The sequence below is a fragment of the Salvelinus alpinus genome, chromosome 14, assembly GCF_045679555.1.
Source record: "Salvelinus alpinus chromosome 14, SLU_Salpinus.1, whole genome shotgun sequence".
Classification (NCBI taxonomy): Eukaryota; Metazoa; Chordata; class Actinopteri; order Salmoniformes; family Salmonidae; genus Salvelinus; species Salvelinus alpinus.
In genome coordinates this window covers 20,026,391-20,044,811 of record NC_092099.1, presented here as the reverse complement: position 1 = coordinate 20,044,811, position 18,421 = coordinate 20,026,391, and the positions used below count along the sequence as shown (strand labels likewise).

Below are 18,421 nucleotides of genomic sequence, written 5' to 3'. Positions count from 1 at the left end.
ATTCTCATCAAACATCCGTACGAACTCATAATCATAATCCCCGAAATGATATAATCACTACGCATGTACAGAAAATCACTATCATAATCATGCAATTACAGGCTCATTTGAACAACATCCTATTCAATCTGTGCATGATATTTCTCCTAAAATATGTTCCTATTAGTGAATAGAGGGCGGAGGGGGAAAAGCGTGCTTTCCAACCCACACTGCTTTGATACCTGCTGTGTTACAGACACTCATGCACTTCATCTTCTGGAGCTGCTCTAGTGCTTTGACAGCCTGGCACACACAGTGATGCTGTGGCACAGACACTGGGGTCATGGAAAACTCCTTTGCAACACAACCAATTTGTGTTGTTTTGATCTAGGAGACGATCTGGTATAGCAACTCATCCGAGCGGAATATCACAGGAAACATCTCAAATAACCGGCTATACTTAGACAATGCACAGTGTGAAATGGTTTGTCTTTCTATACATTTTTTAGAATCATCACTTTTTTTGCTAAGAAATCTTCCTTGTCTTGTTAACTTTGTGTTTTCTTTCTGATCCCCACTTTTCTCCCATAATCTCTTATTGTCAATTATTGTTGGACCTTTTCCTGTCACAGCAAATTAATGCCAAATCACACAGAAACAAATTGTGTGTGCTATCCTGTTCCCTGCAGTTGTGCCATGACTGGCAGATGACATTGAGACAATCATGGTCTTACGTCCCCAGAGACTGTGACGTCGGTGTCAACTTCTGCGAGAGAGGGAGAGAGAGAAGTTGTCTGAGACCTTCCCTAAGTAATCTCTGTGCACACAAGACCCAGATACGGTTTCCCATGTTGGCACCGAGACTCCCCAGACTGTGGATTTAATTAAACAGTGTGAAATTAATTAATCAGTGGGGCGGCAGGTAAAGGGACTTCTCACTGGAACTGCTCACACAACCCAGACAAGCATTTCATGTGTGCTGACAGTTATTAATTTGTTGTATGTTTTATTATAGTGTGTGAATATATATAGAGATCCGATGAAAAACAGGGAGGATTAAAAATACATGAAAAAAAGTATATCAAAATAACAACTCCCCAAAAATCAAAGTATGAACCTTTGTTTGATCTGTTCTATAAATTAATGTAAAAAAATACTTCTGTATAATAATTTGCTGCAAATTAGATGGAAATTAGATTTTAAAAAATTAATTTAGTTATCTGGGGAATCTGCCTGGAGGGCTTTTTAGTCTTCCGTCTGGCTCAAAATGCTGTCCATATGGTAATTATGTACAGTAGTGTTGCAGGAGTATTGGTCTGATGCCTACTGGCAGAGAGGAGTCTGCCTGTGACAAACTGCTGCTAGGATCTGATGTGAGTGGAGGGAGATAATGAGGCTGTTGTAAGCCTTAAGTATGGAGCCTGCCCCAGGGATGGCATATCTAAGCGCTCAGGCTCTCATTGTTGCACGTGCTGCAGAGGATTAAAAACACATTTACTTTCTTCTTCATAAACTTTGTCAGTACTCCCAGCAACACTTTTGGACAACTTACTCTTTCATGTTGTAAGCCTCTTGACATTTGTGCGGAGGAGCTACTAACTTTACAATTTGCAAATGTGAAGTTTTGATTTGTGCCTTGAGATATCTATAGCTCTCCCAAAGCCCGTCTAGAATAGGAGTACAAAACCAGTGGAAAGGTTTCTGCAAACACATCGGGAAAGCCTGAGAAACAATCCCGTTGTATTACATAGACTTTAGTACTGCCTTAATCTCAAAGCATTTACTAACAAGGTAAAAGTACAGTAGGTGGTCTGGAAGCAGAATGCCTTCGTCCTTAGGGGTAGTAAACCTTTCTCAAAGCAAGTCTATACAATCCCTCTCTGTATTATAAAGATAACCCACCTCCATCACTGTGGCTTTCTCTGTAGTCAGATGCAATATGGAAACGCCCACCATACTAACCATCTCTTTCGAACCAAGAACCAATCTTACAGTCCTCTATAATGGCCAGTTTACACCTACACTCCACCTACACACAGGTTTGAAATTCAAGTAGAAGAAGGAAACTGTAGATCCGATCTAGTGCAATACATGGAGAGGCAAAGTAGACAGTGAACAGTGCATGTAGAGAGATGCTGGTGCCTAGGAGAATTTCAACATTTCATTAAGTACTAGTGTTGTTTCGTTAGATGCAAACAGATCTGAATAAGCAATTTACAGTTTGAACGTACTGGAATAAACAGGGCAAGCCTTTTTGTACAGAACCAGCAGACATTTAATTAATGGGCATTTGGGGCTTGCATACTAAATAAGTGAGAGGGAAGGCTGCCACTACAGCCTAAGGCTGGATAACTTCAGAGGGACCTGCTAACAGAAGGGGGAGTCAGACCACTGGGCTAGTGGTCACTCAACCATGGGATTAAAAAGCTTTTAATCCATGTTCCAAAATCATTCTCACCATACAAGGGAAAGTAAAAGAAACATGTAGGTGGCTATGTTGATATTTCCATGGAATAAAATCAAGTCATGTTACGCGCTCTTTTCTGAAAATGCCACTAACAATGAAAGCATTTCAGTGTTCTCTTGCGGAAAAACATAATGAGCAGGTCTAAAAGGTTTTCTGTGTACTGGGTTAGATGCAAAACGGACTGTCACTACCGCTTATTCTATTAATGTCTGGATGTAATGGCAAACATGCAATCAAATGCAGGGAATGCCTGCCAGTGTGGCTCGCACTACTAATGTGTTAGAGGCAACAACAAGCCTTTTCCAACAGACCACCTCATGTATTCAAGGCATATTCCAGAAAGTGCAAAAGCTTGATTAGTAAGCCCCCATGTATCAAATAACATCGTTACTAGTTACAAGTGTCTACATTGTATTACATTGAGGTATGCAGGTGCCTGTGAAAGAAAAAAAGAACCTTTTGAGCTTGCGTTCTTGCGGTTTCACACAGCTGCAGTCAGAACCCTGCCAGCCTGTCCTTGTTTTGATGGACGATGATGAAAGCGCAGGTGGATGCGAGAAAGCCTGGCACTCCCCCGCCCTGGGCTGTAGTGGGCTGAGTTGGACTCTGTGTCTATGGTTTCCCATTAGCAAGGGAGTGGAGGTTTGCAGTCTGGCTGCTGGGCACAGCGGGTCAGTGCTCACAAAGGCCTGTTTGTTCCCTGGCCTGAAGGGCTCCCTGGGTAAGCATGGCTCCAGAGGGGAGACAAACACACTGGGGCTGCTGCTCCCCCAACACATTTGTCTCTTCCACCCTCTACAGGGGTACATTTCTCTTCTAGGGATGGCGAAAGGAAACACGTTTTTTAGAATGTGGCCCGGGGATACCATAACTTCTATTGTTCTGGGCAATGGAATTCTCTCAGCGTAAATTGTTTTTTTGGCTTTGCTTTGTGGTGATTGAGATCTTTTCTTGGCTTTGTGAGTTTTTCCCTCTTTTCTGGTTGTCTGTAGATTCAGAATGTTTTCCTTAGTGTTGTTTCTTTAACCATGATATATCCACACTGTGCAAAAATGGTGACCTAGTGGCCTTCATTATACGCTATCTTCTTAATTGACCTTCAATTACATAAATGACATATATAGAGTGTCTGACTTAGTTGAACTGAAGTTCATACTTCACTGAGATCCAATAGGGTCAATATGATAAATTAATTATTTTATGCTACCTCTTATATTCACACGCACTGTCAGGCTGTCATTTCTAAGAGACAAAATAAATGGCAGCCTAGTCTACTCTTGCTCTTACTGCTGTCAGGTCATAGATACAATACAGCGCTGCAATCTACAGTCCAAGTATAACTCCATTATTGAGAGGACTTTAAATTGGGAGCTATGTGACACACAGCGGGTTGATTTAGTTTAATGACCATGACAGTGACAGCGCAGTGATGGAAATTGGACTCCCCCCTGCAAATTTACATCACTTCAGGGTACTTGGGGCTCTTTTGGCGGTTGCACTTCAGAGCACGAGCCATCAGGAGGTCCTGGATATGTCATGCTTGTCACCTTCCTTTAAGTGCATCTGCAGACGTGGGAGGGGGATTAATATTATATAGCCTACGGAGGCAAACGTACTGTCTTATCAGTACTGCAGATGTGATAAGCACCTCGACCCCATGAAAAACCAGGAAAGATCTCTGCATCAACACAAGCATCTCTTTGTGTTTCGCCTTCACACTGCTACATGCTTTCAATGGTGCTTCACAGACAAAACGGGTGCAATTTCACATTTGTTGTAAGTTGACGAGCAGGGATAATTCCATGTGAAATCAACTCGATCTCAGCGTGACCCTTTTCAATTATTTAGGAAATTGCAATATGGCTTTAGATATGCTGGTCTGATTTCCTTTGATTTGTAGATGGGGGGGGGGGGTTTACACATATACTCCAATCTAGGTTTTGGTGGGAAATGGGTTGGCAGGACATTGTGATCATGTTATGTGGCTACTTAACCTCCCTCCACACCTGTCTTTTACTGAAATGTCCTAACAGTTTCCCTGACACTCATTTCACATTAGTTCACATCAACGAAGATGTGATTAGTACTGTAATTAGTTTCAGGGAAAACTTACACCATACAGTCATAGAAACTGTACATTATCTTTATTAAGCATTTATAATGATCACTGTATACATTTCCAAACATTCCATCAAAGACAGTATAGTGCAAAAAGCATTGGTAGGCTAATATGTTTACTGAAAAGATATGTTGAAAAGAAAAGACAGAAACTAGGTATGTTTATTTCCTAAATCAAAAGCTACTGCTGTGCTTCATTTGTTTTGGCCTTTTTGTTTTTTTCAAGTGTTGCCTGCAGAGAAGGCGTACGTGCTGTATATGCTAAATGTTGCCACGAGGGTCCAGGTGGAAATTTGTCTTAGCTGGCATTTTCCGACTAAATCATGCGGCTGAGGTCCCTGTTTCATCCTAACAAGCATAGCTCGCCTGCTGCTATCAGGTATTTACAACCAAATTGAAAAGTTACAAAATAAATATCTGCATAGAAATTATAATATTGCTTACAGAACATGACCTTTCAGACGTTTGGTGTATTTGGTATAATTGGTATATTTGGCTTGAGAAAATGGGTGTCCTACTTACACAATACCTAATATGCGGGCCACCCACCAGCGGCAAGGCAGAATCACTCGACAAGCTACCTGACAGCCTCTGTAGTTGTAGGGCCAAGGCCAGTGGCCGCCCAACGGTTCGCAAATCCTCTGACAGTGGGTGTAGCTGCGTCGGCACTCTGAGCAGCAGATCCCCTGGTGGTCTAGCATTGGGTCAAAGGTCATGGTGCCCTCCTCTCCCTCCTGATTGCGCTGTGGAGTGGGAGGTAAATTATTCATGTTTCTGTTCAATGTTGTCAAATAAAATTAATATGCAGTACATCATTTCTTTTCAGTTTTCCAACTGTCCTCTTTTAGGCAAAGCCTACGGTTCTAACAAGCTGAATCAACGTGCAGTGGCTAAGGGGGTAATGATTTTCACTTCAGTTTGTGAAGTGCAGGGCCATAAACATGGGGTGTAAGTTATCACCTACTACTAGTGACCTTAGATTGTAGCTGTTCATCTAACACCTACCCACCCATGGCACTTCATTCCAACTAATCTAGTGAGCATTGAGTGTGGGTTTGCACAGATCCCCCCCACTGTAGAACTCATTGTCAAGGATGTTATGACATTTTTTGCCCTAACACAGACTTGGAAGCTCACCATTCAGTGAAGTATCTTACAAAGGAAACCTGGGGTGCTAAAATAAAATCAAAGCTTGAAGAAAACAACTCCTCTTAAAAGAGTACAGAATTCTCAGTACTCACATGGTAGGGGTTTTCTGGGTTGTAGGCAGAGCCGGTGGCTGCTGAGCCCGTGGCCTCCGCCTCCTCCTCTGTGGCTCTCTTGGAGGTGCTATTCTCTGCACGGCTCACTGTGTTCCTCTCCTCAGCAGCTGCCTCAAACTCCTCCATGTCAAACTGACGCTTGGCTCTCTGGGTGTCTCTCTTTCTCCTCACTCCATCTGTTCCATGAAGCCACAGGAGGCATAGGTATTGGGTCAATAACCACTAGACACACCACAAATGTCCTCCGAGCAAAATTCTACATATACTCGGTCTCTCTCAGTTGTGCTGAATAATTTAATTAGTTAGTGATATCAAGGATTCCTTGCATATTTCAAGATCATTCTTTTTTAATGTAAGACAATAGGGGACTCTTGTTTAATTCTCCAAATAATGTACATCCTGAGAATGTTCAGGTTGTCTTGCTAACTTTTGAAAGACAAATCGGAATGGTAAAAGCATGTAAATAACGTTTACAGATGAAGGGCCACTGACTGGGCTGTGTTTATTATTGGGTAGACGACCAGGACAGTTCTACTGTAAATTGGGAAAACCAGTTCTACATCTCCTGTCTTGTGGTTTACAGTCTATCACTTCTCATTCTATAACAACTATATCTCTTTTGCAATCTATAATCTCGTTCTAGAACAGCCAACACCTATTCTACGCTTAACTTTGTGTTTCTCATTCTATCACCAAGCCATGTGATAAGCAAGAGCCATGACAGAGGAACCTTTAGGATAGGTGGGGTGGAGCCAGAAGATGGGCAGGTCTCCACAGAGGTCCAGGATCTTGGTGCTGAGGAAGCTGCTGTCCTTCAGGGGCTGGTCAGCAGCCACCCACATCAGAGACTCTTCATCAAACTTCACTGGCATGATCTCATCTTCCTGACAGGGTGAAAGACACCTCATGAGGCCATTATTAAAACGATATGTCCACAGGCTTATCACCATTTATAATACATTTTACATCTATGTCATTCCATAAAAAATGTATGTAAACAAATGAATTTGTTTATGTAAAGCTGTAATGAATCATTGACATATGCTTGAGTAATATAAATGAAAATCTAGAACAGAAGGGGGTGTCTATATTTTCACATAAAGTTAGTGTAATATGGTCAGTTATAGCATTATGGCTAGTTATGTTTAGTATATACACTCTTAGAAAAAAAGGTTTCCAAAATTATTATTCTTACGCTGTCCCCATAGGAGAACCCTTTTTGGTTCCAGAGAGAACCCTTTCCAGTTCCACATAGAACCCTTTTGGGTTCCATGTAGAACCGTCTGTGGAAAGGGTCCTACATGGAACCCAAAAGGGTTCTACCTGCAACCAAAAGGGTTCTTCAAAGGGTTCTCCTATGGGGACAGCCGGAGAACCCTTTTAGGTTCTAGATAGCTCCTTTTTTTCTAAGAGTGTAGCTTACTGTACCAGGTCAAACATCAATGACTCCTTGTTGAGCGTCTCCACCTCTGGAAGGTTGGCCTTGATTTGCGATTTAATATAACACTTCTCCCCTCCAGAGAACCGGATTCCTGTAATTCCCTGAAGCAGGAGTCAGGGAGATGGGATATTTACACTCACATCTTTGCTACTTTCCTAAGCACATGCCAACTCTCCGTTGAACTACTTTGGAGAGAAAATATGTACAACTCACAATGTGAAAGTCATGAATCTCCAACGCCTCGTCATTTCCACTCCCAGTTCGAAACCTTTCCAGATTATTATCGGAATCGATTTCCATGGAACCCTCCTCCACCTTTCCATTGATGCTCATACTGTAGTGTACATTGTACACCTAATGATATTATAAAATTGAAAGTTACAATGATATTCAAGGTCATGCATAATACATACAGTAAACACTCATAATAATTATTGAAATATTTAACTTGCCAGCTATGAGCTACAAGTGCTCAATATAATGTTATAAAGCTCTATGTGTAGTACCCAGACCTACAATTATAACAGCCAGAGATAGACCAGCAGGCTTTCTAACAATATTCTTTACTGCAAAATCCTACCATGACACAATGCTTCAAAATACCTCCCCTCCTTGTATTCTCATGTGCAACACTTAAAAGACTGTATGATGTGTAGTCCAATCACACAGCTGATTTGAATATAATGTCTCAGAGGAGGGCAGCAGGGCCTTGACTTGGATCTATCCTGAGATGTTTGCCCTACAGGTGAGCCCATTATAACACAAATAAATATTGAAGTATCTTTAATGAGACAGTCACCACCACCAAGCCTTAGTTACATGCCCAAAATATTCACATGAAAGCTATGTGATTCTAATGTGAAATTGGAAAGGTTGATATAGAAATAATGACATTATTTAACAGACATTTAATAAGATTTCGACCAGCAAATCCAAATGCCATTTTCAATGCCCGTCATCCACTGGTAATATAGTAGATGGTTTTTTATGATGAATTATTGACTATGTGCAGAGATTTGGTTACCAAAATAACATATTTTGAATTAAAAGAATGTGACATGGTAGCAGACTACACAGCCTACATTTCTCGTTCCCAGGCTTACAGGTAGACCATCTCCCACAAGTTCAAGGTAGATTTACCTGTCTCATCTCCATTAAGTTACATCATATAATGACCCATATGGAATCAAATGAACGATAAATTAAGGCTTACATTTCTGTCACTGGCTTTCCAGAGGTAGAAAGCTCCAATGGATCCGCAAAGCATCAGCACTGCCCCGGCAATGAGAGCCGCAGCCCCAAATCTCAAGAGACGACCAACAGCAACGGGGGTCTTCGTGGCCGACGTACTGTATGCCTTTAGAAAGGTCAGAATGCTAAGTGAGCAACAATGCACACAGTCAATGTCAAAGCATAGCGCCACGAGGAAGCCGTATTTAATTTGCAATTCAAACTTTGTACACTAAAGACAATATAATAGGCTAGGCCTACTGCTCCCAGGAAAATGCATTTGAATTATTGAATTTAGGCTACTTACAGGTGGTAGGCATTGTTCAAAGTCCTCTGCAATTGGGACTTTCTCCGAAGTCTCTCCCATGATGGCTCGCGTCTGTATGGTGATGGCGCGCGTCTGTATGGCCACCGGTGTGGATTCTTTTGGTCGAAATGTCCAGTTTCAGTACTTCAGTGTGAATGACGTGCCACTGACGGAGGGCACGAGGAATTCAGGTGGTCGCCAAAATGGAATTTAGCATGTTTTTTTAAAGACTGATTTTAGTCCATTTATACCATTATGCCATTTATTTACACTCCATAGTTCCATGTTGGAGGTTGGTGAAAATGGTGCATGTATAAAATAGCTAGGCTGTAGGCTATTACACTAGTTTCATATTTTATTTGTTAAGGTTGGAATGTACATTTTAATTTGTTTTCTGCACTAATTCATTTCTCAATGAGAAACGTGGATTTTTTTACTGTTACAGGTGTTCATGGAATAGATTCACAAGAAGTTCAGGATCACTGGTGAACTTTACCACAGCTTCTGCCAAGAGGTAACCTTTGTGGCACAGGAGGTAATAACTTTGATTTGTTACAACCAGATAGCTGGTTCAAGCAGCCCTAGCTGGCCTCTCATCATTACATTGTAGTTAAATGATTGGGGCTACCCCGATGCTGTCAGAGATTGGTCTTCTTTTGGCCTTCTAATCAGACATGGCTTATTGTGATTCAGAAGAATGTGTCAGTCTCCAAAATCGTAGATTGGAAGTTCATGTGATTAGATGACTGGCCAGTCCCTATGGCCATCCTGCTCCCTCAGAGGTGATAACTAGAGCCATCATCTCCTTGTCTGTGTGCTCCTAATCATGACTAAGTGAGAAAGTGGACCTGAGACCTCGAGGGATTTGGATGTGAACGGCCACAGTTGCTTAGAAACAGGTAGAGGCTGGCTCACACAATCTCTTACAGAACGATTGGTAAGCCAATAGCCAATCAGAGAGGTGAAGTGATTTTGACTGTCCCATTAGCAATGCATAATGGGTATGCAAATGTGATGTAGTCTTGTACATGATTTACTTGCTTGAAACACTATTTGGCCTATGTCACTGTTTCAAGTATGATCCTGTGCTGAGCGTATGCATTAGCCCTCAAGGGTAACTTTAGGGAAGCACTGAGCTGGCTAATTGAGGTTATTCTGTGTGCTTTATAAATATTTTCTGATGAGGATAGGCTACACAATGCCTCTGAGACATATAAGGCAAGGTGCAATACCATGCAGCAGGCATGTCATGTTGGTAATTTAGCTTTTCATGTAGCCACCTCTGTTGAAATCCTGCCTTATCTATTTTGGAAGAAGTTAAGCAACATAGTATAGTTATAAATAATCAGTAAATGTTTCTAAAATGTTGCTATCAGGTATGCTATTGCCTTTTGTGCTAGGCTATATGAGCAAAGTTCCCGCTCAATAAAAAAAGTATGTACGGAACCACACTGTATTTTTAAGTTGTGTTTTTTCACATACAGAACAATCATTTGATTTTGAATATTTATTTCTGCAACGTAGTGACAAAATCTACTACAAACATGGTCATATTTGATACTGATTGTTTTCCACTTGACCAAGGGCCTGTTTAGCCAAAAGGTCCAATGGTCATGCCCCTTAAATATTAAAATGTCAAACATGCTCTTCAAAGTTCATAATAAAATTGTAGTTTACATTGAATCATTATGAAAAATATATTCTTAATGTACAAAATCTTGCATATTACACATAATACAATAAACAGTCATACAGCATATAAGGAGACTGAAGACATAAACACTTACTTTAACACTAACATTGAAACAATAGGCTATACAGTATATAAAGATGCATAATACTCATTAGATGGGTCGTTCCACAAAATTTGTGTCTTTTGCGTCCCTTTGATATTTTAAGTAGAAATTGTGCAGATATGTCAATTTTAAAAGCCTGTTATATTAAATGAAGTGCACTTTAATTTAGACCACATGGAAAATCAAATAAAGCATTTTGACATGTCCCTCTAAGCATCCTCTGTGTCTTCTAGTAAAACTTTAACCCACTTAACCCCAACATTGCTCCAAGTTTTCACCATCATTGTAAAGCCCTAGTTATTTTGTTGCTTATACAAAGTCATTTCTGAAGATTATTATTTATTTCATGTGAATAGGGATTTATTTTAAGATTAAAAAAGGTCAACCCTGTTACGTGAACTGAACTCTCGTTTTAATATGGTGAAACTATTCCTTTCCCAAATTGTTTATTTTTTTAAGTATATTGAACATTTAATAGTCAAATGAAAGTGTAAAAGCATGTGAGCTGGTTTTAATCTTTTTGGCCCTTTTCTGGTGTTTTGTGGTGGAAAAGTGAGTGGGTCGAGCATAACACGTCAAACCTGTTACCCATAGATAGACAGGCTAGCCATTTTTTTATAATTACATTTTTTTTGTGAAGCTTGCATTCAATTGCCCCTCCTGTTGCACACAACAAGCATCCATTCCCCATCACAAGGGGATTTATAGCTAATTTAAGATGAAATCGGCAGCCATTTTACAGTCAACCCTGTTAATTTATTTGGCACTTAATAGGCACTTACTGTAGTCTTTTTTATCATTCAACCTCTTGAGATGGGTAAATGTGTTTTTTTATTAAGTTCAACATGTGCTCTTTATGACAGAATGTAAGAATAAAGTGAAATCAAACGTTTTTTTGCATCAAGTTCCACAACTCAAAAGGCACCTAATTGGTGGAACGACCCAGATGAGCTTTGATTATTGTTCATTGTCCAGATCTTTTAGGACTGTCCATACTCTGGGAGGGATATCTCATCAGTCTCTAGTATCCTGGCTGGTGTTGGTGGACAAACCAGAATATAATCCAATTCTTGGTGCTGGACTTTTTCATAGACACTTTGCAGACCATTGATTTTGGGTAGGTGAGTCTGTTGGTAGTAGGCGTCTCTTTGCAGAGTGTTTCGCGGCAGAGAGGCTGTCTTGGAGAAGGTTGAGAGGTGTGGTCCATGGGAGAGGCTGGTATTGGCTCTAGTGGCAGAGGGGCTCCAGCATCGGTCTGAGTGGCCTAGGATTTTACACTCACTGGTGCAGGCCCAGAGACCTGTGGAAACAACACACCAGCCAAAACAGTTAGACCTTGATGAACCATGCTGCAAATGTTGGGGTATTATAGCCTTCATTTTATGATACACCATTATCATTTAATATCTTGCCATAAAGACCTTGAGAACATCACAGAGAATAATGCCTTTCATGGATTTTTTAATAATGTGTCATCATTGTGACATATCATTGTGTCTGAAATCACATTAACATCCTGTGATTGATTAGTAGTCCTTACTGTTTATCGGTGGGGAGTCTTTTTTGTGGCCATCTCCACTGATGTCAGAGTCGCTGTCGTTAAAGTCACTGTCTCCTTTCCCACTGTCCTTTCCACTGAACTGAGGATCTCTCGCGGAGATGGTTGTGAATGAATTACCCTTCCATATGGTTATGGGTCTGAGGGTTTCTTTCCTATAGCCAGGCAGTGTCGAATAACCCTGTGAAGAAGCAAACACAATACACACACACATATTAGTTGAGATGGAAAAACCAACAACAAAACAATTGACAGCAATTCCATACAGCGAGCCACAATTACATACCTCCAATTTACCCTCCATTATTCTGTTGTCAAAGACACACTCTTTTTCTTGTCTTCCATCGTCAGGGGCTGTTTTTATTGTGTTGCTTGAGGCCAACGGTGCTTTCTCAGGAAAAGGGTGCACATCAAACACATTGCTTTTGTGGTTGGTGATCAATGAATCAATTTGTCTGCTCTCCCCCTTCTCCACATGTGGCATGTCTTCATTTTCACTGTATCCCGCCTCTCTCTTCTCCTGTTTGCGTCGACTGCAGGTGGTAGTGATTAAGATGATGGCTAGCAAGAGGAGGGAGCAGCTCCCTGATAGGACTATGATAATGGCTATGTCCCATTCAAAGACCTCCACACTGTCGTTTTGGACCATAGCAGGAACACTGGGAGGAGTGCCTTCGATGAGAGTGAGGTGTATAGTGGCTGTGGAGGTCAGAGAAGGTGTCCCATTGTCATTGACAGCCACTAGGACTCTCAATGTTTCAGACAGATCATAGTTCAGCTCATGAGTCACATGTAACTTCCCAGTAACCTTATTGATAGAGAAACCCAAGTGTCCCCCCTCAGTGATTTTGTAGGACATCTGCGCGTTAATGCCTTCTTCAGCATCCGTGGCCTTTATCTGGGTGACAACATAACCTGCAGGTGCGTCTTTGGGCAGGAAAATCTCAGCTGATCCCTTATTAAGGATGGGCTCTATGATAGACGGAGCGTTGTCATTCTGATCCAATATTTTTAGATTGATGATGGCACTGCTCTGAAGCTGAGGTGACCCCTCATCGCTTGCCTGGATGTGTACCTCCAGATGTTTCATGACTTCATAGTTGAAGCTTCTCAGTGCATATATTGAACCAGAGATTGCATTTATAGATACAAACGTGTTGACAGGTGATCCCATTATAACACTGTCTAAAAGTCTGTATGTAATTTTGCCATTAGTTCCCAAGTCTGCATCTCTGGCTTCAACCGTGGTTATATATGCCCCTGGTGCATTATTTTCCACCACAGAAACTTCATAGATAGGCTTAGTAAAGTGTGGGGCGTTGTCATTCTCGTCGCTTAGCCTGATGGTGTATTGTGTGATTTTTCTCAATGGAGGTGACCCAAAATCTTCAGCCATCACTGTTAAATTGTACTCACTAATCTTCTCCCTGTCTAGGAATGCTGCGGTGACAATCATGTAGCTGTCCTCATAAGCCTGTTGAAGTTTGAAATGATCGTGCCCATATAAAGTGCAGTGGACCTGGCTATTGACGCCCGAGTCCCTGTCCGAGGTGCTGATCAGCGCCACTAGGCTGTCCTTGTCTGCTGTCTCGCTGATATATGCGATGCCTGTTGAGATGGAGGTCATTGGCGTAATACTGATTTCTGGGGCATTGTCATTAACGTCTTTGATATGAATTATTATTTTACAGACGGCGGGGGTCGGGTTAGATCCTAGATCAGTCGCCTGCACGTCTAATTCATATGTTTTCTTGGTCTCAAAATCCACTGGGTTCTTAAGCCTCACGCGCCCGGATTTACTGTCCACTTCGAAAAGTTCTCTGATTTCTGCAGAAACCTGTTTTCCGAACCCATAGCCCACCTCTCCATTTAAACCCTCATCTGGATCAACTGCATTTAAGTCCAATAAAACGAATCCAACCTGTGCGTTCTCGGGCAAAGTTACTGAGAAATTATTCTGGTCAAAAACAGGACGGTTGTCATTAAAGTCTGTCACTTTAATTGTTATTTTCGTTGAACCCGACCTATAAGGGTTTCCTCCGTCTGTGGCAATAAGCTCCACCGCATAAGATGACTGAGTCTCTCTGTCTAGCTCTTTCATTAGCACCAACTCCGCATATTTAACCCCATCTGCTCTCAAAAGCACATCAATTGAAAAATGACTGTTGACAGAAATTTGATAGCTTTGGATGTAGTTTGAACCGACATCTGCGTCCTCGGCTGGGTCCAAATGAATACGGAACCCCACATCGGCATTTTCAGAGATCTCAACTGTAGATTCCTTGTTTGGAAACTCCGGAGAGTTATCATTGATGTCTTTTACCTCCACCTCGACATGGATCAATTTGTACCTCTCTTTTGAAAAACTGACAACATCAAAAGTGATGAGACACTGTAAAGTGTGCCTACAGATTCTCTCTCTGTCAATCCTCTCCCCAACAGAAAGCTCCCCGTCGCTTTCTCTCACCCGGATAAAAGAATCGTTGAATTGTTTCATCATCCTGAAATTAGTATTGGAGCCAAAAGAGGGACTCAAGGACATGTCCTTGGCCAGGTTACCGATCACTGTTCCTGGACTTTCCTCCTCATTGGTCTGGTATTTCAGAGGATTTCCCTCAGACTCAGCCAGTGAAAAAAATAACATTTGTAATCCAAAAAACCACCCATGCCAACCTGTTAAAATGCCACACATCATGTTCAAGGCCGCGATGGGTTTGTTTGTTAACAGAGCCAAGCCGTTTCACTTTCACTCAACAGATTTGATCACTTCACCTGGTGAAAATGCCTGCCGTCTACAGCAACAACAGCATCTTCTCTGAACTGTGCTGAAAGTCCGTTGTTCATTGCGCGCTGCAGCCAGTCAAGCAGGCGCGCTTGTTGCCTGCCGCCTTCCACACAGCTCCAAATCCTGCAGTGGCGAGGAGGTTTATACAGCTCCGCATGCTAATGAGACGAAGTGTGACCAATCCTCCGCTTTAGAATTAAAAATAGCCCTCATGAAAGACCTCTAAGCCTGTTTTCAATGTACATAGAGCTAAAGCAGCAAAATAAAAAGGATATGCTCTGCTTGGAGTCAAGTTTCATGCATTGGTTTGTATCATCTGATTGCAACTGTCTTTGGTTGATATTGTGTTTGTTGTTATATGTTTATTACGATACAATTGCATAGCTAATGATTTCTGTTGTTGTTGTCATCTATTGTACACGTTCCTCTAATAGGTTTTGTAGGTTTAAAAAATAAAATAAAATAAAAAAATAAAGGTTAAATAAAAGTAGACGAGAGATGAAGATTGGCTTTGGGGTATTCAGCTAAACTGTGGGTCAACTATGGGTGTGTGAGAAGGAAGATATGTGGAAGTTATAGGTCAGGATGGATCAGTTTACATGGGCCAGGTTATGAGTGTGTGTGTAACAGTATAACTTTAGTACGTCCCCTCGCCCCGACCTCGGGCGCGAACCAGGGACCCTCTGCACACATCAACAACTGACACCCACGAAGCGTCGTTACCCATCGCTCCACAAAAGCCGCGGCCCTTGCAGAGCAAGGGGCAACACTAGTTCTAGGTTTCAGAGCAAGTGACGTAACTGATTGAAACGCTATTAGCGCGTACCCGCTAACTAGCTAGCCATTTCACATCCGTTACACTCACCCCCTTTCAACCTCCTCCTTTTCCGCAGCAACCAGTGATCCGGGTCAACAGCATCAATGTAACAGTATAACTTTAAACCGTCCCCTCGCCCCGACACGGGCGCGAACCAGGGACCCTCTGCACACATCAACAACGGTCGCCCACGAAGCGTCGTTACGCATCGCTCCACAAAAGCCGCGGGCCTTGCAGAGCAAGGGACAACACTAGTTCTAGGTTTCAGAGCAAGTGACGTAACTGATTGAAACGCTATTAGCGCGTACCCGCTAACTAGCTAGCCATTTCACATCCGTTACATGTGTGTGTGACTATCTAAACAATACAAAGCAATAAAGTAACATACTGCATGCTTGTTTTCGTGCTGTATGGTAACCTGATGAATTACATCCGTCTTATGGCACCAGTACTGTACTGCTGACTTGCAACTTGTATCTCTTGTAGATAGCAAATGATACACAGCAAGAACAAAGGGTGAAAACAAAAAACACCCAACATTCTCATATGCTTACAATGCACAATGACTTATTCAACAGAGAACTTCAACTTTTGTCCTAATTGATCAGTTCACTCAAACATTCATTTTTTTCAGGGGGGGGGGGGGGGGGGGGGATTATCATTAAAACAAAATACCATCTTGAAACCTCTAAGTAGCAGCACCTTATTCAACTTCAGTTCTCAGTTAGCATAGAATTCAAACGTTGGAACTGTCTGCCATTCACTGCATGACATTTTTCCATAAAAGTACAGAGAATACTTTCTGAGTTGTGAGATAACGGCGTGGCATGGGCTCCATTGGCCCATGATAACATTTTATGCTTAATGCTGTGATTTATTTGTATGAAAGTGTTATTTCTGTGGAAGTTAGGGGGCAAATCTTTCATGGCCTTAAATGGATTCCACAAGACAGAGAAAAGAGGTATAGCAGAGGAGGACTGTTTCAGGGAAGATATGGGTTTAAAATTTACAGTTGGCCCACAGACACAATTCCATTTTTAATGGGATTGTAAACTCTTTCAGTTTCAGGGGATGCCTTTGCGTTAAGTTTGCTAATTACTTTGGTCCATAACATGCCTGAAGACATACCATGATAGTCTGCGTTTGTGGAAGGCACTTTGGTTTCTAACCTTTGTAAAAGACTGAGAAGCTGAGGTAAATTGCACAGCGTTGGAGCTCAACTGGACTGATTAATGCTCCAGTAGTCCAGCGGATAGGTTAAATAATTGTTCCATTCTATTATAGAAGTAGAGATCTCCCATTTTAGTCCAGTGTAAAGTAACCAAATATACCCAAGATTGTTCCATTTTATGATACAAGTATTAAACATGGTACACTAATACTAGATAACGTAAGAAACATTTAACAAATTGGAGGCAGGCTGGGAAGCATGTTTTAATATTCCAAATTAACATCTGAGTTATCTTTTTTGCAGGTGCATGGTAACAATTGAATAAGAGGAGAAAAAATAAGAAACCCGCACACTGCTCTTGCTAGTATCACTGCTCTTTAATAAACTTTACGTATCGGCCTCAAGGCCTTCGTCAGAGCTTTTGTGCGGATTTCGTTTTTTTTCTCAAGCATGTTTTAATAAAATGTCTGCCATTCAGATTTCCTGTTTGAAAATAATAGAGTAAAATCATTCCAAACAATATCAAAATGACTTTGTAATGTTACCTACAGTTGAAGTCGGAGTTTACATACACCTTAGCCAAATACATTTAAACTCAGTTCTTCACAATTCCTGACATTTAATCAGAGTAAAACTTCCCTGTCTTAGGTCAGTTAGGATCACCACTTTATTTTAAGAATGTGAAATGTCAGAATAATAGTAGAGATAATTATTTATTTCATCTTTTATTTATTTCATCACATTCCCAGTGGGTCAGAAGTCTACATACACTCAATGAGTATTTGGTAGCATTGCCTTTAAATTGTTTAATTTGGGTCAAACGTTTCGGGTAGCCTTCCACAAGCTTCCCACAATAAGTTGGTGAATGTTGGCCCATTGCTCCCAACAGTGCTGGTGTAACTGAGTCAGGTTTGTAGGCCTCTTTGCTCGCACAAGCTTTTTCAGTTCTGCCCACAAATTTCTATAGAATTGAGGTCAGGGCTTTGTGATGGCGAATCCAATACCTTGACTTTGTTGTCCTTAAGCCATTTTGCCACAACTTTGGAAGTATGCTTGGGGTCATTGTTCATTTGTGTCACGTTCGTCGAAAGAGTGAGACCAAGGTGCAGCGTGGTATGCGTACATTCTCTTTTAATGAATGAACACTTAACAAAAACAACAAAATCAATGGACGAAACGTGAAGCTATACAAATAGTGCAGACAGGCAACTGAACATAGACAAGATCCCACAAACACAAAAGGGAAATGGCTGCCTAAATATGATCCCCAATCAGAGACAACGATAAACAGCTACCTCTGATTGGGAACCATATCAGGCCACCATAGACATACAAATTCACCTAGATAACCCACCCAAGTCACCATCACGCCCCAACCAACACAGAGAAAAACAGCTTACTATGTTCAGGGCGTGACAATTTGGAAGACCATTTGCGACCAAGCTTTAACATCCTGACTGATGTCTTGAGATGTTGCTTCAATATATCCA

The 18,421-nt window shown here is 41.4% G+C and overlaps 2 protein-coding genes across 2 annotated transcripts; both read right to left on the bottom strand.

The window, feature by feature from the left end:
- Positions 1-4,575: 4,575 nt before the first annotated feature.
- Positions 4,576-8,917, bottom strand: cnmd (chondromodulin). The gene is made up of 7 exons (XM_071340744.1): positions 8,805-8,917; positions 8,481-8,624; positions 7,481-7,621; positions 7,255-7,368; positions 6,557-6,710; positions 5,806-6,002; positions 4,576-5,307 (listed from the first exon to the last, which is right to left on the bottom strand). Exons 1-7 carry the CDS (start codon positions 8,862-8,864, stop codon positions 5,083-5,085), a joined length of 1,035 nt encoding a protein of 344 aa, XP_071196845.1. The 5' UTR covers positions 8,865-8,917; the 3' UTR covers positions 4,576-5,082.
- A 2,497-nt stretch (positions 8,918-11,414) lies between these two features.
- On the bottom strand, positions 11,415-15,059 carry LOC139538568 (protocadherin-8-like). Its single transcript, XM_071340743.1, has 3 exons — positions 12,445-15,059; positions 12,141-12,339; positions 11,415-11,900 (listed from the first exon to the last, which is right to left on the bottom strand). Exons 1-3 carry the CDS (start codon positions 14,851-14,853, stop codon positions 11,581-11,583), a joined length of 2,928 nt encoding a protein of 975 aa, XP_071196844.1. The 5' UTR covers positions 14,854-15,059; the 3' UTR covers positions 11,415-11,580.
- Between the last annotated feature and the right edge of the window lie 3,362 nt (positions 15,060-18,421).

Bases quoted from the DNA above. Each gene is read 5' to 3' on its own strand.
- cnmd (XM_071340744.1), bottom strand. From the start codon at position 8,864: ATGGGAGAGACTTCGGAGAAAGTCCCAATTGCAGAGGACTTTGAACAA. The intron at 6,711-7,254 runs GTACAGTAAGCT...TCACCCTGTCAG, and splicing joins AGTCATTGATGTTTGACCTG to GAAGATGAGATCATGCCAGT. The intron at 5,308-5,805 runs GTGAGTACTGAG...CCCACTCCACAG, and splicing joins ACCCAGAAAACCCCTACCAT to CGCAATCAGGAGGGAGAGGA.
- LOC139538568 (XM_071340743.1), bottom strand. From the start codon at position 14,853: ATGATGTGTGGCATTTTAACAGGTTGGCATGGGTGGTTTTTTGGATTA. The intron at 12,340-12,444 runs GTATGTAATTGT...GCTTCTTCACAG, and splicing joins TAATGGAGGGTAAATTGGAG to GGTTATTCGACACTGCCTGG. The intron at 11,901-12,140 runs GTAAGGACTACT...TTGTTTCCACAG, and splicing joins AGACTCCCCACCGATAAACA to GTCTCTGGGCCTGCACCAGT.